The 24,047-nt window shown below is 44.2% G+C and overlaps 1 protein-coding gene across 1 annotated transcript in view; it reads left to right on the forward strand.

Moving 5' to 3' along the window:
• The window catches only part of LOC133351626 (leiomodin-2-like), a 35,358-nt gene extending 11,942 nt beyond the window's left edge, over positions 1–23,416 (forward strand). Inside the window, 3 exon segments of the mRNA XM_061566965.1 lie at positions 10,749–11,294; positions 11,296–12,249; positions 21,738–23,416. Of these exon segments, the coding sequence (XP_061422949.1) occupies positions 10,749–11,294; positions 11,296–12,249; positions 21,738–21,764 (1,527 nt within the window). The 3' untranslated portion in view covers positions 21,765–23,416.
• The last annotated feature ends 631 nt before the right edge of the window (positions 23,417–24,047 follow it).

Raw genomic sequence — 24,047 nt, forward strand, 5'->3', positions numbered from 1 at the left:
GAGGGGACTTCGTGTGATTAACAGCTTTTACCCCGCACCTTATTTCAGGGAACGCTCCTGGGATGCAATCAACGCAACTAGAAAAGTAACATCGCCGCCCACTGTGCACCTTTAGAGCCTCCTTCTTTAACAGGCTCTAAGAGTCAAGAGTCACCCGATTGCCCCCCCCCCTCCCCCCACGTAATAGACAGCGGCAGCGGCCACAGCGCAGCGTCAAACAGCTGGAGGGCCCTGAATTCACAGCTACTTCTCTTCTGACACCAGGTCAGCTGGATGTCTGTAACGTAGTATCTCATTACACAGCAATGATATGGAAATAACTTATGGGTGAACCAGGTTGAAGCCCGGACTATAAACATCTATTACACATTAAATTTCTATTCACAAATCATGTCCTGAAGTTTACAGTGTAATACTAAGCACCGTATTAATGTACCACTGTTTCGTAGAATATTTATTGCGCAACTAAGCCATAACCCATTTTCTAACGGCAACTTTCAGCACCGTCTCCCATGTAAAAAATACATATACACACAAACACGCATTATCGTCATCATGAGCCACAGTCTATCCACTGTTGGATGAAGGCATCCCCCATCTCAGGGGTCGGGAACCTTTTTGACTGGGAGACCCATAAAAGCCAAATATTTCTAAATATATTTCATTGAGAGCCATATAGTATTTTTAACGTATAATAAATTAAATACGTCTTACTTTTAATGCGACTTCTGGTCACGGGATCCGTGACCCGAGAAATGTTATCTTCAAAACAAATTTCTGTTTACTTTAAAATGACACAGTATTATTAAGCAATATCACACGTATTTTAAAATCAGTTCCAAACTGATTTTTTTTTTATTATTTTTTTCAACTCAAAATTGTCTGGGAGCCATATGCCGTCACCGGAAGAGCCATATATGGCTCGCGAGCCATAGGTTCCCGACCGCTGCCCTAGCTGTTGCTCTTTCTCATGGTCTCACAATGCAACGATCGATCTAGCTCCTGCAAACGGGGCAGACTTCGTTGCCCCATCTGCTTGGTCGATGTCACCTTAAGGCGTTGTTGCCACTCTAAACATCATGAAGCCATGCTCTCCTCCTCTTTATATTCTCGAGCCAGTGATGGCATTTCCCAAACTGTGATGGCGGAGAAAAGTCAAATTACATGGCAACCGCTACTGACTTCAAACAAAATGGTGACCCCCCCCATCCACACAGTTTGTTGAGTACAGACCCCAAAGCCTAAAACATAAAGCGGCCAAAAACAAACATCACCATCGAAGTTGTGATAGATAAGAGCTTTCGTTTTTTGTCCTCCTCCCCCCACACCACCAATTAGCAAAGTTGACGACGTACTGTGCCAAAAAAGGTTCAACCTTTATATTGCTTGAATTGAGCGAGGTTGTGAGACCTTAGGCAAAGCAACGATGGGAGGGAATGGCGAAGTCGAGCGGTGTCAGGGAGCGACACGGGAGGAGGGAATCGATGAATGAAGTTCGCAGGAATGGTAACCATGGCAGTAGCGATGGATGAGTGATAGAAGAAGAGTGATGAAAGACTGAGTCGATCCTCAACCGCGACTTGAACTTTCTGATTTGTGAGCCATGCGCTTGAACTACTGTAGCCTGACTCGCGTAATAGCAAGGGATTTTAAAATGATGGCTGCGCACTTTTCGCGGTCACTCTGTATGTCCCTTTGATGTGTTCTTGGGTTGTACCGCGTGCCGTTCGGCACGTTGTCTGACGTTTTACTCCACGTGCTGAGAGCTTCTCCAGTTCGTTGGAGGGCCACGCCACTCGGCGCGCCGAACAACCCAAAAAACAAGGCGGGGGACTTTAAAACTAACGTAAAAAAATGGTTGGTGCAATTGTTCTTAATAATGTATTTAACTTAATAATTTATTACCATGCATTAATTTTACATGCCATATACTGTACACGTATGCGGCTGTTTCATCGTGGTTATGCATCGGGCTGCAATTTCATTGACTTCAATATATAGACGTCTACAACAAAGTGCCGTTTGGTGTCTGAACTCATGTAACCTGGGGCCCCCTTCTAGGTCAATGCAGCCTAAAATAAGTCACTGGTGCAGAGGTATGGTCAAAATCAGCTCAAGACAGACAATGTTTATAATGTTGTTATTCCCAACACCCATCCGTGTGCCATGATGCTAAGCTTTACAGATGACCAATGCTCACTAGCAGCACGGTACCTCTCCTATCAATTTGAAATCTCCGTCTAAACATGCATAATATATATACGTGACATTCATCTAACAAAGTGCAGCAGTTAACTTCTGCCCAACAAAACCAATGAAGGGCGGCACCTAAGTAATTCTGAAAGCAAACGCCGTCGAATGTCTGAAGTACCCAGACATCAAAGCATAATTTGTGTTGCGGTTCCACAAATCAGTTGCTTATCTCTGCAACATGCCATAACAAACCAGCATGAACAGATGGTTTAGATTAATTGTCGTACTTTATGTATATTCATGTCAAGTACTGATTGTAAAGATATATGCTTCTTTGCACTGCAGTTAAGAAGACAATTTGTTTATGGGTACTTCTGGAAATGTTATATTGCATTGGGTCGTAACCCAATACTCTGAAAATCCATTCTTTGATTGACCCCTCCATTCTAATTTAAGATATACTCACTATGATGTACAACGACCAACACATGCTGTTAAAACCAGGCAGGCTCAAATGACAATGACATCATGCCGCTTGGTCATTGAGACGCCCTTGGTTATCTAAAACTAAAAAAACTATTTTAATTCGACAAGGTAAGGCCCACTGAGCTATGTGGCTCTTTTTCAGAAGCGACGTGGCCACAAATGACAGCTCAACGAAGTGGCTTATCACGTGTAAATGTACAGCAGCCAAATACGCATGTTGATTTTAAATGTGGAGGGGGAAAACCGGAAGACCCAGAGAAAAATCCACGCGACCACGTGGAGAACATGCAAACGCAAAATATACAGGTGTCAAGGTCGGGATCTATTCTACGACCTCCTGTGCACCAGGCGAGGTAGTTAACATCTCGCCACCGAGGTGCCTGACAATCAACCATGCGTGTATTGAAATATTTCCATTCTAGTATTAGATTCAACTTCATTGTACAACAAGTTCACAGACAAGGATGCTGCCACTGTGCGATGCTTTTAGCGCGCTAGACTTTTAATTCAGGTCACCGAGTGGACTTGATATGCGGCAGTTGAAATAACTTGGTGACCGCCCAACTGTATGAACGGGTGCGCCACAGTTTGGACGATTGGCAGGCCACGTGTGGTGGAGTAGAGTGTGTGGTGGTTGCTTCCAACTCTTCCAGGAGGTTCTGGCCAACGTGGACGAGTAGGCCAAATACCCCCTAAGAGGCGCTCTCCAGTGGAGGTCCTTCCGCCAGTGTTGGAGGCCCTTCCCCCAGTGTTGTGCCGATCTGTGGTGCGCCTATTTAGACTGCGGGGTGGACAAACTCGCCAGTTACTTCAACAGCCGAGCCGGGAGATTAAATCCAAAACGGGCAAATTCTAGATTGCAAGCCCAGTGTGTGGCCCACTCCGCTGCCTACTCCTAGCGAACTTTCACGGGAACATCGAGCGCAAGTGGCATTTTGGTAACCCGCCGCAACAATTACTGGACGGCAGTGGGAATCCTTTGGCTCCTCAGGTCACATGTTACATCTGTCTATCCCTCACCCTAACAATAACAAAACATTGTGTACACTGCGTGTAAATTGTTTACTTTCAGCGGCTAACATCCGGGCGTATTATTCAAACATTAGCAAAAATGCTCGTAATAGCAATTAAGAAAATGTTTACTCTTGACACTATTTTGGGGCATCGTGTTTACTCTTATGAGGCATTATCCAACATTGTGTTTCATTGCTATTTCACCGCAACTGATAACAAAAATACACATTAACGACTGCAGCATCTAGTTATGGTAACCTAAACATTTAATCTACACCTTGTAGATCGACTTATCGTGCTGAACCTATTTAGAGTGCTGGGTTGGGCAAAACGAAGGAGATTGAATTAAGCTGGTGACCTCTGCAATGCAAGTCCAGCTTGCAAAATAGTTTTACGTAATTGAAGGTCAATCGAGCTTCAGTGGATGTTAAAATTCACATTTAAAATTGAAAAGAGTAAAACGGTATTTGAAACAAAATAAAGCAGATACTCTGAAGATTAATCGCCAACTTAGCTAATAAATACACATTCTATAAAACAATATTACTGGTAGGAACCTCCTGGTTACACCAGCCCACAAGGGATTATTGTGTCAGTCCGTCGTGCAGGGAGGGGCTGGGTCGGGAGGGAGGGGCTGGGTGGGGAGGGAGGGGAGGGTGGGGAGAGTGGGGCTGGGTGGGGAGGGTGGGGAGGGGCTGGGTGGGGAGGGTGGGGCTGGGTGGAGGGTGGGAGGGGTGGGGCTGGGTGGGGAGAGGCTGGTAACCCCGTGGTGCCCTTATAAAACTCAACGTTTAACCTACTCACGCCGGCTTGTGCCCGCCCTCACAGTCGGACATATTTGCGGAATACACCAAGCCGCCGTTGACCCTGGCCATTGACCGAGCAACCCAACGTTCCTACCAGCTCCCTCCGCAGGAATGTGTTCGTGCTGAATTACATACCTGAATCTAGATGTGGCCAGTTGCATTTGTTTGAGGAAGAGTTAATGTAAACGAGTTACAGAACCAAATCGGGCACCGCAAACATCGTCTGGATTTTACAGACGTTGTTTTGATTGTGTGGGTTTAGGTTCTGTGAAATGGATTTTACTCGGCTCTCTGGTAAATGCAGGAACAGTAAAATAAATGTAAATGACATCAAATTAGACCCGTAGATGGCCAAGGGAATGAAAAACAAGAATTATCCAGATTTGAAGCAATATAAGACAATCTGAAAGCTCATCCCAACCTCGGCTTATAAACAACAAAGCTATTTTACATTCACCAATGACATAACAATTATCCAGTCGGCGTTAGTAAGCAGCGGTTGCTTAAATGGACAGACCTGCCCCTGTCATAGAAACGTAGAAATAACACATCGAGTTCAGGGACCCCCCCCCCCCAAAAGAGATGAGTGAAGAACAATGCTAATTCAAAGCAGGATGACATTTTGGAATTAATTCATGCCTGAAGGGACATCCGATGCGGAGATCAAGCGACGATATCGGCTCGTGTGCAGGACCTTGATGGATTGTTGCATCGCGTGACTATGGGATGGCGACGACTTGTGGAGGCCTTCATCCAGCAGTGGATAGATAATGGACGATGATGAAGTTGAATTACGTGTATGCCATTCAGAAGCCGCTACAACACAGTAGAGGCACATGTCTCACTGTGCTGCCACACAGCAGGGATATCGTGGGCCTCCTGACATCCTTCAGGGACCCGTGTACACTCGATAAAAATAGCTGTGCATCTGTTTGTTTGTGTGCATGGTGGGACCTCACCACGTACAGGGACTATGAGAGCGATTTACATATCAAGATTCAGCTACAGACTCAGTGGGGGGGGGGGGGGGAGGTATGGTGTCACGGCGGGCTAATTTTGGAAAAAACAAACACGGAGAAAAGATCAATGTTGGGAAAAACATGGGAAAGGGAAAGGTTTTAAAGGGCTGGCTAAGATACAGTGCCGGGGTGTAACAGGTCACCCTCCCAAGCGATTAAACACAAGTGACCATTCTGGGCCATGATTCGATTCAAGAAAAAAAAATTCCCCATCTCGTTCCGTCCTGGTTTCGCGTGTTTCATGTTTTGTTTTTCCGCGCTCTGTTAGCCATATTACCCTAAATGTGCGCCTCCGATTAGCACGGTTGGCTACGTACGGTGCGAAAGAAGTCCAACGTACACACATGCACAAGTGCAACATTGCAATGTAATTTGAATACTTCTTAAGTGACAAATTCTTTAGACACACAATGCAATGCATGCCTCATGAGCACAAGGATATTGTTTTAGTGATGAATTGGCGGCATCGTCACCTGCCTAATGAAATAAATCAGTGTGAGGCCATGAACCTTACTCCTTGGCAGTGTCCTGCAGGCCCTGTTGCTTCTGCTCTGCTTTCATACTTTAAAGTTAAACTGTAAATTAGGCAGCGATTGTATATACATTATATATCATTCATAAATAATTTATATATCGCCTCCTCCCGTGCCGGATTAAGCTAGTGCAGGGCCTGTAGCATATGTTATGAAAGGACCCTAAATAAATAAATAAACATTTATATTAAAATACAATTTTTTTACTTGCATAGTAAATTAATTGTATTTCATTTGCTATACAGCCAGATAATACGATGCATCGCCAACCTTAGTACTATAGTAATATAGCAAGTGCAGAATCACTGAACCGTAATTGGTAGCTTGAAAGCATTTAGCACGGGGCCCTTGAAAGTGTGGGCCCCCTAGCATATGCTACTAGGATAATCCAGCACTGGCCTCGTCATTGTTATTCTGCCGTAACTACTCGTACATCTGTGATTAGCACGGTTGGCTACGTATGACATGCATACATACATAACTCTAACACTTATAACAGTATCCCAAATGCTGTCTCTTATGTTAATAATAACACTGGGCCTTAACCGTGTTCCTAACATAAGTCGTGATCACAGCAGTGCTGGCTCCGTGATATACCCTGGCCATTAAAACCTCTACAAGCTACACATCCTCCTGAACGTCGCTCGTTTCACAAGCCCTTTTCGAAAACCCATCAAGTGTTCAAAAAAGCATTTCTGCGACGCGCTGGAAGGTGTTGTGGCCATTTTAGGCAACATTTTTTTTTTTCAAAAACATTTCAGAGGGTTTGTTTAATTTTAAATCACTGAATGAGTGACATTGTAGCATTACATAAAAACAATCTTAAGTTTTAACTCTTTTCCCCCTCAATAAAACGTTTGACTGAGACTGAATACTTGGTTTAAATTATTTTATGAAATAGATGCCCACTTTGGTGTTAACCTCACGAAGCGTGGTCGTTGGAAAATTACTGAGGAATTTGTTGATAAATATTTTCCTTCAAAAGGCAAGTTGCGGTGTCCGTTTTTAACGTGAGCCAGAGCGAGATGTCCAACAGAACCTGGAATGTCGGCCGTAAAAAGTTTCCCTTGCGTAAAGCGAGGCCGGTTTAGGCCGGTCTGCTTTTGGGTTTTGGCTGGTCTGGATTTGTTGTTTATGCCGGAAATAGCCAACTCTCGAGCCACAGCACATTGCGGTATCCTGACCAAAACATAGGTTCGACTGGACTCGCTGTGCCAGGCTGACTGGAGCCCAGGGCAATTACTCTCAAACCTTTTTTTCATAAATGTCATCAACAACTCTGGCCACAAGATTACGTCCGACAAAATACACATAAGCTTGCAAAGGCTACAGAAATTTATTTCATATAAACATTTAGCAAATATATTACCCTTGGGTTTTTTTTAAGTGTCCCTACGCTTCAGTAAGTGCAAGGTTATGCTCGTCTCTGTTGGTAGTGTCTGAGTCAGCGTTTGTAAATTCTACATTCCTGTGCTAACAAGACTAGTCCCTCCATAGGTCAGCCACTGTTGCTTTGTGGGAAACGGGTTGGTCAATGATTAAGTGGGATTAATTAGATACGTAAAGAATCATCCTGCCATGCAACTCTCCCACCTCCCCGTGGCACAATTATTATCTCTGTTCCACTTCACAACCGAGCCACGCTGGGCCGTGCTGAGGCAACCTGCCTCTGGATGCCCCATTTTGTTTTTCCACTGCGCATCGTGCGTAAAGAACACACTCGGCCGGTGAAGTGATCACACCGTCCTCACATTGTACTGGCTCATGCCACATGCGATGACCACATTCATCAGCCCTGGCCTTCGCCTTGCTTGGCCGAGCCAGAATTGGATGTCTCGTGATATCATCATTTGGTCACAACTCGGTATTACAAATAGCCTGGAATATCAATGTGGAGGTCACAATACCATACATTGTAATTAGTCCATGAAATGCATTACTCAATGTGTGTATCATGTATATAAGAATCAAATATATGTTTGCAATTAATATTTTATCTTTATCGGTCCCCTATAATGTCTGCCTCCATGCACTGTTTAATAAGACTTAGATGTTATCCATTTAAGTGTATTGGTAATAATGGATTATTGTGTGCCCGTATCACCCCAAAAAAATCTGAAAAACTTCCATTTTACAGAAATGCAATTACCTAAAATTTGCAATGTTCACAAAACACCAGTTAATTGGTAAAGTCTACTCTTCTTTCACATATGCAAAATTCTCCACAGCAATGATTCTCCCACAACACTGGATTCAACCACACATGAATCATGGACTGAGTAAACCACCAACCAAGATTTGAACTCTCAACCTTTTGATTATGTTTCTAAGTAATAAGCATCACAGGGAGAGACAACTGCATTGGATCTGAAATGAAAAACTGCATTAAATATCACAATTGGGAATGGAATGAATAAAATGTATGCCTTCATTAAAACAAAGAAGAAATTCATTAAACACCGATTAAACAATTATCTTGTGTCATTTAATAAAAAAACTAATTATTCGAACTGAGCATTTTTCTCTAAAGAACAACAGAAAATGTAAAGCAAATGTGTCAAAAATTTAGCATATGCAGATTAACGAGATGCCATAAGTTAAACAAACACGTTACACACAAAACCATTAACATACAACCATCCAATGGTCGTTACTGCAACTTTAAATAACTTATATTTCTGAAATAAAATTTTACTGTAAATACAGCTAACGTTTTCACATGAAACGTCACGGTGGTGAGATGTTAAATACATCACCTGGTATGCAGGACGTCGTGGGTTTGATCCCGACACTGATGCCTGTATATTTGGAGTTTGCATGTTCTCCATGTGGTCGCGTGGATTTTTCTCCGGGTCCTCAGCTTTTTCCCTCCACATTTCAAATCAACATCTACGCATTTAGAACATTTGGCTGCTATGCATTTCCACATAAGAAGCCACTTCGTTGGGCTATAATTTGTGGCCTGGTTACTTATGAAAAATAGCTATATAGCTCATTGGGCCCAACCTGGTAGCTCCGGTGAATTGTTTTAATTTGAGGTCGCGACTTGATTCAGGGATAAATAATTTTTTGTTTAGTTTTTAATAATCTCGTCCATCTTTTTTACCCAGTTTCGTTCACTCAATTACCCCAAATGTAAGCATGACATATCATTTGCAATCAATTTTAATACGTTGTTAATAATCGATTCTCACATGCATTCCACGCATATATGATTTACAAAAGGAACTATTGTAATCTTGATTTGAAGCTTTCGTGACTGCAGGAATACATACTCTTTGGTTCTTTCGGTAAAGTCACGTAGGTATAAAATAAATTAAATCACGACGTTTTGATTGCAACACAAGCGGTCGTCCTCAGGCGGAAAAAATATAATCCAGCAGAGGAACTGCTGAACCAGCGTGAGAGCAGTTACAACAAGGCTATACATGTGGCGATGGGCAAGCAAGCGGGGTCTGAGCTGGAAAGGAATTCCATCCATGGACGCAAGCATGTCAGTTGTGTTAATGGGGGAGATTAGGGAGAGAGGGATTAGGGAGGCAGATTTGCATGAATGAGCGTCCGTCGCAGCATAAGAGTATAATGCCCGCGTATGCGCACAACAGCAGTGTTAATGAGAGATTAGCACCATGAGAGTGCAATCCAAAGGACATGAACATGAGAGTGCAATCCAAAGGCCATGTGAGCATGAGAGTACGTTCATCCTGAGGGTTTGGTGTACGTGCTCCAACTCACTGGCTAGGTGGTGCTTGTCGGAGATGCAACGAGCCCTATGGTGTAGTGTTTTGATGAGGGAATTCTTCTGGGGTGGATGGTGGTGGTAGTCAGGCTTTAGATAGGCATCCGTGTGGGTGGCTTTCCTGTAGACCGAATGTCCCAACGAGCCATCAGGTCTCTTCTCGATTAAAACATCCAGGAATGGTAGCTTGCCATCCTTTTCCACTTCCATGGTGAATTTGATAGAAGAGACCTGATGGCTCGTTGGGACATTCGGTCTACAGGAAAGCCACCCACACGGATGCCTATCTAAAGCCTGACTACCACCACCATCCAGCCCAGAAGAATTTCCTCATCAAAACACTACACCATAGGGCACGTTGCATCTCCGACCAGCACCACCTAGCCAGTGAGTTGGAGCATGTACACCAAGCCCTCAGGATGAACGCACTCTCATGCTCACATGGCCTTTGGATTGCACTCTTATGGTGCTAATCTCTCATTAACACTGCTGTTGTGCGCATATGCGGGCATGATACTCTTATGCGGCGACGGATGCTCATTCATGCTAATCTCCTTCCCTAACCCCTCTCTACCTAATCCCCCCCATTAACACAACTGACGTGCTTGCGTCTGTGGATGGAATTCCTTTCCAGCTCAGACCCCGCTTGCTTGCCCATCGCCACATGTATAGCCTTGTTGTAACTGCTCTCTCGCTGGTTCAGCAGTTTCTCTGCTGGATTATATTTTTTCCGCCTGAGGACGACCGCTTGTGTTGCGATCAAAACGTCGTGATTTATTTTATTTTATACCTACGTGACCTTACCAAAAGAACCAAAGAGTAACTATTGTAATGTACGAATATATACATGGTTAAATGCTTAATATCGATTCACCTTGAGGATGATGATGATTATGTCTCTAAAGTCTAAGATCATGATTGTCTCTAAAGTCTAAACTCTCATATCACCCCGTTTCAGAATTCAGAAGATGACGATGACAGTCACGATGACGTGGACAACCACAAACAGGAAGAGAAACCCACGATGTCACTGAAACAGGACAATCAGCCCCAGCAGCAGCAGGCGGAAAACGCGGAAGATCAATGCGCAGCGGACGAAGACAGCAGTGACAAAAACGAGAGCGATGACGATGACGACGATGATGATGACGACGACGATGACGAAGGGGTGGCGAGCGAACAGACGTCCGAGGAAGAAGAGTTCGTGAAGCCACATGCAAAAGCGCCCGTGCAGCAGGCGAGCGCCCCTGCCAAGACCGCTGACCCGACGCCCGAGAGAAAGCAAGTGGCAGCCACGCCGAAGCCCGGCGTAGCTAAGAAGGTGGCCCCGTTGCCCGCCAGCGAGGCGCCCAGCTCCAGTGGCTCCAACGGCAACCCCACGGTGGCTGAGGAGGCTCTGGAACGCGTGCGCGACAACGACCCCGAGACGATCGAGGTGAACCTCAACAACGTCGACAACGTGACGGCCGAGACGATGATCGAGTTCGCGCAGGCGTTGCGGACGAAACGGCACCGTGCGCTCCCTCAGCCTGGCAAACACGCGGGCCGACGACCGCGTGGCTATCGCGCTCGGCGCCATGCTCGCGGAGAACGAGAGCATCATAAGCCTCAACATCGAGTCCAACTACGTCAGCGGAAAGGGAATCCTGGCCATCATCAAGGCCCTACAGGTCAACAGAACGCTCACCGAGCTCCGCTTCCACAACCAGCGCCACATCCTCGGCGGCAAGGCGGAGATGGAGATCGCCAAGGTGCTGCGTGAGAACGACACCCTCCTCAAGCTGGGCTACCACTTCGAGTTGGGCGGTCCCAGGATGACCGTCACAGGCATTCTGAGCAGAAACATGGACAAGCAGCGGCAGCGGAGGCTGCAGGAGCAGAAGCAAGGGCAGCAGCAGCAGAAGCAGCAGGACAAGTCCGCCAGCCCGAAGCCCGTCAACAAGCACCTGAACATCGCGTCGCCGAAGGCGTCACCTCTGCCGTCCCCAAAAACCTCTCCGTGCCCCTCGCCCCTCGTTGCCAAGAAAGAGGTGAAGAGTGCAGCCCAGAAGACGGAGGTGCGGGCACCGGCCACACCTCGGGTTGCTCCACCTGCTGCTCCTCCTGCTGCTCCTCCTCCTCCACCGCCTCCACCTCCTCCTCCGCCACCGCCTGCACAGCAGCAGCAGAAGGTGCAAGCCAAGCCCACGCGGAAAATTGCCGAGATCATCAAGGAGCAGGACAAGAGCAAGAAGGGCAAGAAGAGTAAGACGGAGGAGGGCGGCAGCAACAAGAGCAGGCACCCTCGCAACGGCGAGTCAAAACAGCTGGTCTCGCTCAAGGGCTCGCTGCGCCCTGTGTCGAAGAAGGTGGAGAAGAAGGAGCAACAGGAGGATTCTAGGCCCTCAACCCCACAGGCCAACTCACACGACCAGCTGATGGATGCTATAAAGTGCTGCTCCATCAAGCAGCTCAAGAAGGTGAGCGTGGGTATAGCTGGGTCACAGCTCATGCACATTGTAAAGTAAATGGAACAGCACTGCTGGGTTTGCCAATTTGAATGTTGGGCTATTACCCAAAGTTAAAACGGACAATATTTGAGGGTTGTCGAGTGCGCGTCTTAAATCCAAAACACCAAGTGGCCAGACAATAAACAGCACTCTTGACAGTCGAACAAACACGAGCTAATATGGGTTACACTATACCCAGAGTAGCTGACTTACAATTGCAAAGTCATAAGATTTGAAACAGCTATAACCTATCTGTTGTCCACCACTCTGCATAAATAAGAATGATTAGTCCATTAGCCTGAGGCCCTTCAGAACTAATGTAATTCATGACCCATTCAAACTTTCTCTAGAGTTTGATTACTTGAACATTGCTGGACAAAAACGAGCTTGGACATCTCATAGGCTGATGGATGATTTTCTTTTTATGATGTGGAGGTACAACATTATTTTATTTTCAGATACACTTATGGAACACAGGCCCAAATAGGCCAAGTGGCCAGCAACATTTGCCTGCCAAAAAATGTAATTGTTACTTACACATAATGCTTAGTGGCAGTACATTGAGAGTTTGTTTGATAAAATTTTCGTCACTACTTCCCGACCACGATAGTGGAGGAAATCACGAACCACTGCTTGGTTGAGCGTGGAAAAAAAACTGATGTTATTTGTCAAATAATAAGAATTAAAAAGTGTTATATATATATTACACGTCATTGATTATGGGGGTGTTTAGCCGTACTTCACCACAACTGTCCAGCAACGGTTGGCGAAGAAGGTTCTAGGAAGAGTTTAGATATAACTTGCCTGTGATGTTATCCGTGGGCAGGAATCAAACTAGGTCACCGGATTTGTAGCAAAATGTAATTGTGTATGCAAAATAAAATAAAATAAAAGTGATCTTGCCACCTGCACACCATGAAAGGGTGCCACCGTGGGATTGCGATGAAAGGAGTCATTGAAGAAATGTGATGGAATATAATTCTGTGAAGTCAGCATATCTCTTGAGGCGTTAGTCGCCACCAAGGCATGAGAAGCTCTGCCGTCTAAAGGGGTTTTTGGAACATATATACGACCATTACGTTTTGCCTGTGTGGCGAAAAACACAATTGGAATATAATTGGACGGAAGAAGCAACATACATATTTGAAGAACGAAATGGTATATAGAGCTCATGGGAAAGCAAGCATGAATACATAAACACAAATGCAGAGTGGGGTAACTTAATTGAATTATTTTGTGCTTTTTCCTGATATAGCTGTATTAAAATGTGTTTGATATCGCATTTGTTTCACAAAGCCTCTCGTTGTCATGTGTCACAAATATTAGCCCGAGAGCGATCGAGCCCTCCGGTGCATTTATGGGCCGTGCTGCGTGGATGTTCAGCACGAGGTCTGACGTTGCCCTCCACGAGCTGTTTCACTTCCCGAGCAGGCTCACGGTAACGTGCCAAAGCAACACGCGGTAAAACCCAGAAACACGTCGAAAGAGCTGTGTGGCACAACCGCAAAACCCTACGGGAGCAAATATGTCAGAGAGCGAAAGTGGGCCCCTGCTCAGACTAACAGTGGCGTGGTGCTCATCATCTCCAGCGGTGGCTCCGAGCCAGCACTAGGAATCCACATGTACCGTACCTCCGATGAGCATGGTTGGCTACGCACGCGCGAAAGAAGTTCAACGTGCATACATACGTATTCGGTACAAACCGATCTCTCTACAGCACAGCCACTGTTGGCTTCTAACATAGTGGTAGGCATTTTATTGATCCCCAAAAGGATGTTAAGCCGAGTTGACCCTTGACCTTCAGATTATGGGTCAAGTATTCTGACCAGTGTGACACTACTGGAGTGCAATTTCATACAACAGCGGCACAGGTAAACAGTTTTTATAAAGGCAAAGCCACGTCACATTCAATCATTGGCCCTTTCTGGGATGTGTATATGCTACACTTGGATTGAACTGCATTCACTAAAAATATTGCAAGTAAGTTTCCCAAATGAATATTAAACTGCATTGGCATACATTCACATTACATGCCCCTGTTTTTTCGAACTTTGACTTGGACATTCATAGTAAGCTCCACTGGCGGTGCCAGTGGTGGGGGGTGGGGTGGCACGTGCCCCCCCAATGATCCCATCGAAATCCCTAATTTCGATCGGATCATTGGGGTTTATTAGTAATAAATCGGAATTTTGCGACCCCCACTGCCACTGTGTAGCATATTATTAAGTGCCAGGGACTTTATGAGATGATAGGACAATAGTCTGAGTCCATAATTGGCAATAAGTAACGGCAAAGCAGTTATAAGTGACTCAGAATTGTGCGCAGTTGCGTATACAGTACACGACTTGCCTGAAGGCATTCAGCTTCAGCGAGCGCGATGCCGATCACACAACGCGGTTCGAATTCGACCTCGATCGATGGCTGCGCCATCGCCGCACACGCATCGAATAAAAAACAAGGGACAAGTCCTTACTGACAAACAACTCCTCTATCATTTTTAATTGCTAGAGGGGTTGCCCCCCCCCCCTACCTGATAATCCTGGCTCCGCCATTGGTAAGCTCCCTCCTCATTTATGTCGAAGACCTCTGGTCCATACTTTACTCGATCCAATGTGAATGTGTACGCATTTGGTTGATATAAATCTCTAATTAGGCACACGTGTTCAGCCATTCAATGCAGCTTATAAGTAACCTATTCTCAACAGCCCATTCAATAATGTGTTCATTAGCAACCGCGCACAAGATACACACAAAACACAGAAACACTTTCACCCAAAAATGCGCATCTCTGATGCATCCATTCCAATGTTTGTATTTAAAAAGGCATAAACAAAATAAGATTCAGAATGTTAAGAATCCAAGCATACTACCTGATATGTCAAGGTTCACCAACACGGCCATTCACAGCCACAACACAATGGAAGAGAGACTGCAAAGCACACAAAGAAGCACGGAGAGATGCACAGTTGAAATTAGATTGAGAGACAGAAAGGGGAGCACGTGGATTAGAGAACATATGCTGGTCAGAGATATCATCCAAACTGGTAACCAAAAAAGTCAGTGAGCTTGTGCAGGAAACGTCGCGAGATGGGATGGTGACTAATGGTCAAGAAAAGTGGCGGATTGGCATCAAAGGAATTGACCTTGTCCAAGAGGGCCACCGAGGTATCGTGTGTATGTATATTGAACTTCTTTTGCACTGTACGTAGCCAAGTATGCTAGAAAAGCCCGATGAAAATGAGATGTCGAGAATGAGCGGAGTAATTGCATAGTTTATCGCAGTGGTGAATGACACCCTGCAACGTCGGTGGACCAGTGTTAATACACACGCGGGGCATACTCATATAGAGCGTTTATTAAATGTATGGGAAGCCTACACATTACCGGTTAGATACCACTTGCTACTGACGTGCATTGCATGGAATTGAACACAGGTCACCAGGATCATAGCGCAGTGTCCATATCCACTGCATCGCCGCTCCCCCATAGTGCGTTTTTGCAATAACGCAAACGCAGCACATTCTGTGCACATTTCTGAAGCTGAAAATCATGCGAATCCTCTACGTGTGACTTTATGTCAACGGAAGGCTGAACGTTCAATCGTGGATATAAGAACGTGTGCATGTGCACGGACGTTTATATTAAACGCTGCCGTCACGGAAATAACGCATGTTCTGTATTGCATAAGACCGACATTGTATACTCAAAATAATAGACCAAATTTGGATGGTGCTCAGTTGCATTGGGGACCCCGAGACAGCAGAGAATAATCCACAATATCTCTCTCTCCGTAAAATCACCACTGCCGAATGCCCACAAACGTGATCCTTATATTATTGATGGACTGAGTTTGGGCCCTAAAGGCGTACGATCACGCTTGAAAAGGACAGATGAGAATGCTGTTGGGGATATCTCTAAGGGAAAGGAGGTGGAATGCAGAAGTGAAAGCCTTGCCGGGGATTACTAATACTCACTAGAATCGAAGAGAGTCGAGGCTAAGATGGCTTGGGCATGTTATTAATATATTATTTTGTGCTGAGAAGAGACAAAGATGGCGCAATAAGAAGGGCTTTAGAGATGAGAGACCCATAGACCTGCATAGAGACCCATAGACTCGCACAGAGACTCATAGACTCGCAAAGAGAGCCATAGACCCACACAGAAACACATAGACCCGCACAGAGAGACCCATAGACTCGCATAGAGACCCATAGGCCGACACAGAGAGCCATAGGCCGACACAGAGAGCCATGCATGCAGCTCCTATACATGCATTGCATTGAGAACATGGACCACTGCACATTACCCCATGATGGCACGTAACAAGGTTTTTGCACTGAACGGGCCAAAAAGTGTCCGTGCATGTTTTTTGCCGATAGCATCAGACAACGCAACATAATTAAATGAACTGGCCTGGCTACGGATGAGACTCGGAAGCTGAAACTGTTCCATAATGTACCTGCTTAAACAAATGGTTCTGGGTAACAATTGGTCCAAAGGGCCTAAAGGATGGGCGGATGTAAAAAAAAATGTCATATTTATACATGGAGAGACAGCTTTGTCTGCTTATGTATTCATGTAACGTGGCATTATGGCTGTATTTTTCCTCCCTCCAGTCCACCATTGCCAACGCTGCTCATTAAGGTTTCTTTGTAATAAAATAAAATAAAAACTGCGAATGAGGCGTACGCTGTAAAAAAATAAAATGGGGAAAAGGCAATTCTACCATTAAGTTCACCTTATCACTGACAAAGAGCCCGATCATCTCGCCTCGCACATTTCCTAAAAATAACGTGTGAATTGGCGCAGCACTAATGAAACTATCAATTATCTTTACCCTCTATGGAACCCCCCCCCCCGACCATCCACGTGCCTCCTGGAAGAATCTGCGGTGTGTACGCGAGCCACTCTCTGTTGTAAGCTGCACCAACCGCAGTAATCCACCGCCTGTGAAAGCAGCGTTACCCTATTTCATTATTTTTTTTTACATGTTAGGTGGCACAATAATTATAGATCCTGACTCATGGTCAAAACATTGGGACTCCAAATCCTGATCAGGGCTCAGACCCATCCTATCCTCGATCAGGAGCAGATACATTTAGAACTGATATTTGGGGAGTTGGCCCTGGTTGTACTGGACGGGACTGGTCCTTGCCAGGGGAATGTGGAATCTCACCACTGGCTCAGGGTTGCCAATAAATATGTGTATCACCCCTTTGCTGGCTTGAGCAGCAACAATCTTGCAAGACGCCTTATTTAATATTGGTCTTGAGAAGGCCGACAGAGACGGATATCACTCAGCTCGGCCTTGATCCAGCAGTAGATTGATGATGATGATGATTGGAAAGACATATGTGGAAAGGCAGGATTCTGGTCACAATATCCATGCTTGCTAACAGCACTCTTCCCAGCAATACTACAGTATATGAAAGGCTGCTATGTGGATCTCTGCCTTTGCATGCATTTACGTACCGCGTTATATATGTAAATTGTACCAACTATGTCAACGTTCCTTAATTTCCCATCACCTATTTGAAATAACAAATGTTGGTATGTTTCGTTTTTTATCATTTAATTATCAATCATTTTCAAATGGCCAAATTTGTTTATGCTTTGAAACATGTATTCATGAAGAACATAAGTCACATTCTCCAAGAACAATCAGGGTAACTGCGAACATACTTGTGATGCGATGTTCCTCAAGTGTTTACAGACTTTCAAAAATGAGTTTCAAAGTTGTTTGAGCAAAAGTGGCAACCATGCCCAATCACCTCCTGTTTAATCAGCAAATTGAGATGTTGGCACACGGCAAGGATGTGTTAAAGAATAACGCAAATATCAAATACTGCGCTGTGAAATGCCACACTAACTTCCCAAAGCGGAGATTTAATAAATGCATTCTGCAGGCGTTGTATAAGCAGATGAACACGTTTCACTGAACTTTACATCTACTCGTGTGTGTTTATACGTATATTCGGAGTTACCAAGTTCTCCCCACATTTAGAAACATCCATATTTAGAAAGATATTATACTCTATATATAGCCAAATATTCGAGTATCTTGCTACTATATATTTCAACATGATGAGCCACTTCGTTGATCTATCATCTGTTGCCAGGTCGCTTCTGAAAAAGAGCTATTTAGGGCTTCGTGGGCCTTTCCTGAATAAAACACTTTTTTTTACGATTGTGGAATTTCGACCACTGGCTGAGGCCCATCATTGAAGACGATCACCAATGCTCGTTCTAGCAGGGAAATCTTTAATGGCAGAAATTTGAATTTAATAGCAGGAATTTTAATGTTAAGCTGGCTTGGATTAGGGATTATCAGCATAAGTCACTGCCACTCGAGATCAAATTAAGGCTGTATATAATAATCCTATATGTTATTATACTCTATATTTGTATCATGAATTTGTATCATGAATAGTTTTATAACGTGTAAAGCTAGATGGATGCGATGTGTCACAATTGTTCCTAGGCCTGAGTTGCTAACTGTTCCGGCTGAAATTAAGCACTTACTATAGGCCCTTGGGGCCTGTGTTCAGTACTTTTTTTTAAATCAACTTATTATTGCAGCATTGTTTTCCCAATTTGGGTAGTAACCTCTGGGTCTCAGATGTTGCACCTCAGGGTTAAACAGGGGATGTGTTTATGTAATCGCCCCACAAGTCACGGAGATGACAGTGGAGCTGTTGCAATTGATTTTTTCATATCTTTTATATGTGGCAGCATATCGCGAAAATATCGCAAGACATTCCGAAGTCATAAAAAAACATATAAACCTGTCTGATCCAGCACCAATGACTGACAATGGTGTACTTTGCTAGCAATCTTTGATGACCAGTAACGTAAAATATAAATATTATTTACACAGTTAAGCATAACTACAATGTATAGGACTTCAACACCATCCTGTATGAGAGATGTATAATTCTTCATACAATTCAACAAAAATTCCTGTTGATTTAACTCAAATTGCTGCAAATATCTGTTAACCGCAATATTGGTACAGTATTTGTTCATGGTGTCAAGAAAAGTAGTTTAGCATCAAATTATATTAAAAGAACAACCAGATTAATCATAAACAATATACAGGTGCTTTTTGCCATCGCTCAAGAGGAAAGGCAGATCGCAATGCTTCAGCTGACTCGCCTTCTTCAGGAGATATTGAGAATGACGCAAGCGAGTGAAACGTACTGGATGAGAACTTCAGTGAGATTGGGTGATGTCAGGTGATGGACTTGCTGAGGTGCAAGAGATTGATATTCAGTATAAATATAACACCATTAAAATCACCTGACACTTAACAATGCGTCTTGTAGGTGGTGTAAGGACGTACGTTACTTCTGCTCTGGTATAAATGCTGCCATGGTCTAGTGGGTAGCACGCTGGGCTTACAATGCACAGGTCATCGGTTCAATCTCCAGGTGCGGTAGCTCAAACAATGGGGAAAGTTTTGACAAATCCACCTCTCCACCCTCCCCCCTCCACCTCCACCCCCTCCCCTGCCTCTGTGAACCCAGCCGTGTAAATGGGTTCACCACAACTAGCGAATCAACAGGTCGCATGTAGTGGAGTAAAAGTGTGGGCATTCTCTCCTCTTAAAAGACATCCAGCAAGTGTGGAATAACGTGCCAATCAGTCACTCCTTCAGCACACCGGTGTGTTGGAGAGTAAACCCACAACATTTACAATTTGAGTACGACGTTTCGCTGGTGATTACAACCAGCTTCATCAAGCGATTAGCCAGACTTGTGAAGACGTCTTCCTGTTTCGGTCTTAAATAGAGTAAAGGTGATGTCATCGCTGTGAGCCTATCAGGTGCGAAGACCAAATTCTGGCTAAACGCCTGATGAAGCTCGTTTTAATCACCAGCGAAACGTTGTACTCGAATTGTAAATCGTGTGGGTTTACTCTCCAATTCACCGGTGTAGTGAAGTAGTAACGAATTGGTACGATTTGCTTACGTGACAAACCTTAATGATTGGCCGTGTCGGGTGGTGGCGGGTTTAACAACACATTTATATATATACGCGATTTAACCCCCAAAAAACCTTCTTATGGATATTGGTCGTGAAAGGCTACGTGTTAAAGTGTGGAAGAGTAGATAACAATACTCTCCAGAGGAGATCATTCCACCAGCGGTGGAGTTTAGAAAGCATTTGCAGGGCTGCACCTGTATCTATTGATATACCAAGTTATGCCAATTGATACGAAAACATAATGAGTGCTTCTCCAGGAATGTTTCTTCACGCTGTAAACTTTAAGGATGTTTCTATGCATTAGAATGCATTTAAATGTTGTACGCCTGCTGCATGGACACAGTATCCAGGACATCTATCTAGGCTGAACATTTAATCGTTGATCATCAACCACCGGTATATGTACATGCATTCGTTAATAACCATTACAGATTGCCAGCAAATAAAGTGCACTAATTGGAGGACACATGGACATGAAAAAAAATGGGATATTACAAGATAAAAATTTTCCTGCCCTGTTTTCCAAATGAAGGTGTTGGCGGTACACCGGTGGTGTGCTGTATGAAAAAAAAGCAAATCTTTCGCAATAATTATTTATGTTACCGCGATTCGCAACCCCGGTCAGAAAATCTTGCGGGGTGGTGATGGTTCGTCAAAATCAGTTCTCGTGATGTCGAAGCAGTGGGAAGACGAATGTTTATATCAGGGGTGGGAAACGTCTGGCCCGCGGGCCGTATAAGGCTCGCAAAATCATTTGGTCTGGTTCTGCCGAGGCAACTGCAGGCGGTACTCAAAATTAATTATATCTAGAAGCAAACCTGGAAAAGCAGTTGCGAGTAGCAACATTATCAATACCAGCTAACATCACACACCTCACCAAAGAGAAGCAGTTCCAGCCATCACATTAGGGGGTGAGTTCATTAAATGTTTGACCAAATATAACAGGCTCATTTTTAAGTTGATACATTTGTATGGCCTGCGAATGATGTTGTAAAAATACAAATGTCCCTTGGCAGAAAAAAGGTTCCCCACCCATGGTTTATATGAGCAGGTGAACACGACGCTTCGCAGTCTGTTGCCATTGAGCAGCACCCAGTCTGATGACGATCGGCTGATCCGTGTTCCAAAGGCAGATTTGACTCCTCGTGCCCTTGACTTGGTCGGACAGTTCCTCGATTTAAGGACCCAAATCAACAGCCAATATTGACATTTTTTAGCAAGTCTCAGTAGACTGAATAAACTTGGCGACAGGGTCGATCAAAGACTGATAAACAGATTTGCCGATTCAAATTTAGATTGTAGACTGTTTTATGAGGACCGGTGTGTTATGCTGCACCGGTGTACCGCCAATACGTCCATATATATTGAAGCTGATAAGAATAAAAATTATGCCGCATGCACCTCTGATGTCAGGTGTTCATAAACACAGCAAATAACGTTGTTTTTCTCTCTCTCTTTGTCTTTTTCATGAAGGTGGAAGTACCCAAACTTCTGCAGTGATGAAGCTGAACTGGCACCACAGAGCAGACTCAAAGGGAAAAAGGTGGAAGTTTTAAAATGATGTACAACAAACAAAACACGCCGAAACTCCTCCTCTGCCGCTTTTCAAACTCGGTTGCCGCCCGACAGAGCTGTGGAATCTTTTTTTTATTTACACACGAGGGATACGTTGTCGTGCTTAATGTGCCGTGAATGTAAGCAGGATGGTTTTATTGCACACGTGATTCTACTCGGTGTCGAGGGGGTCGTTTTCACCCCAAATGAAGACACATTGTTACGATGTTGTCGCCGTGAAGCCAGCTCGTTTGAATCTGGTCGAGAGCTTTCGAATGTCCTTCTGCGAAGCCGTCTGAAGGAGCTTCGGGTGTACATTGTTTGTATATGCGCTAAATGTTACTGTGCTTTTGAAGAAATATCATCCGCTTTTACCGTACCTATAATAATGCCGCTGGATGAAACGTTCTCGTTAGCAGCATAAGCTACGGCAGTGACATGTACTGCAGTGATTGTCAAAACAGTTAACCACATGAGTCTGCATGTAGTTACACGCTTGTTTTCGGTATCCTTAGAAAGCTATATTGTAAGCGGTTGTTAAGTTCTCATGCTAAATTAGCGTGGATAATGTTGACACAAAGGTCACTCCGTGTCTGTGACCAAGAATGATTCCACACAGAGCAAGCGTTGAACTCAGTTCACGAACTCGATTCTCACCTCTTTTCAAATCGGATTTGGAGTGAAGTAATTTCACCGAGGCCATGGCAGTCACTTGATGTGGGGGAAAATATTGGTATGAGACATCGATACAAATAATTTTAATCAAGAATAGTATTACGTGTAGGAATACAATGTATCGACATCATAAATATTCCGAAATTTAAGCCTTTTTGTGAATTCAAATGCCTATGATCCATACTATATATATCTGGTGTACACACGTTTCACCATTATTTCACACTTTTGTTTAGAATAGAACATCGAACTGTAGGTTTTCAGCATTTAAAGACCGAATGAAACATGCCACAAAACTGCCGTGAGTTTTAGGAACATTATTTGGCATTAAACAAAGGGCACACTACTACCAGTATAGATTTGCAATGCGCTTCGTGTAGAAAAACTACCGTCTTAGTTTCACCGTGTCTGCCACGATGCCTCCGCACCAACGGCTGAACAACACGCCTTCGAGAAAATGGCGCGCTCCGCAGTCGCTAACAAGTTTTAATACACAGAATGAACCGTTCCTGAATGGGGTGGTTGTGATCATAACTCTGGCCGAGGGGGCTGTATCGTCTGCTCTCGTTTGACCTTCACGTCTGATGTGTTATGTTGCCAACTCCATCGGTATCTGGAGCTAATGCTGCAGTTATGCCATACATTGCATTTCGCATTTTATAACCAATAACACAGCACGTATGTAGTTATTTTGCAACGCCTAAATGCACTTTTCCGCAAGAAAAAATACCAACAGTATAATTTTGACATTGCGCCTTAGATTTGCAAAAACCTTTGCAATAAACGGTGTCGTAAAAATTAAAGAGTACTTAAAACAATACACTTTCATTGTATTAACTCTTTTAAAAATATATTAAATGCACTGCCTGTAGCACTAGCTTTTTGTAAATTACAATAATAAAAATGGTTATATATAACACTGAGTTAATGTCTTATCTTGAGTAAGAGTTGTAAAGCTTGGACGTTAAAACTCGACGGCCATTACAATTAACGTTGCCTTGTGACTGAAAATATCCAGCAACTTCCATCACGCACGAAACTGCTACCCGCAACTCCAATTATCCACAAGAAGATGTGCCATTTGCAAAATCTCTCATTATCCGTGGCCCGATTCTTGCGATTATTCGAGACTGTCCGTGGATTGTCTCATCCTGCTTTGCAGAACGATCCCCCTATTATCCGTGACATTCTTCCCCACGGATAATTAATTGGAGTGAACGCGTGCGTGTAAGAGTGCGCCGAACGAGGAGACGGACCAATGAAATTAGCTCGTGTGCAGGTTCTGGGTCACGAGCTTTGGGGAGGCCCTCATCGAGCAGTGGATGGACCATGGCTGGACGATGATGGCATTTTGTGGGAGTCAGACAACTGACTGTGCGTGTGGCTCATTGGCGAACCTCCTGTCTCGCCAGCTGCACAGTGGCAACATATTTCATGAAAGCTGCATTTGGAACCGTCACAGGTTTGTGTAGATATTTGTTTCGGAGGGTGATTTGTTTTCGGTATTCCAAACAAGTTGTCTCATGAAATATTAAAAGGAACACAAAGTTAACA

This window comes from Lethenteron reissneri, chromosome 38 (genome assembly GCF_015708825.2).
Source record: "Lethenteron reissneri isolate LAM-NWPU_2019-01 chromosome 38, ASM1570882v1, whole genome shotgun sequence".
Lineage (NCBI taxonomy): Eukaryota > Metazoa > Chordata > Hyperoartia > Petromyzontiformes > Petromyzontidae > Lethenteron > Lethenteron reissneri.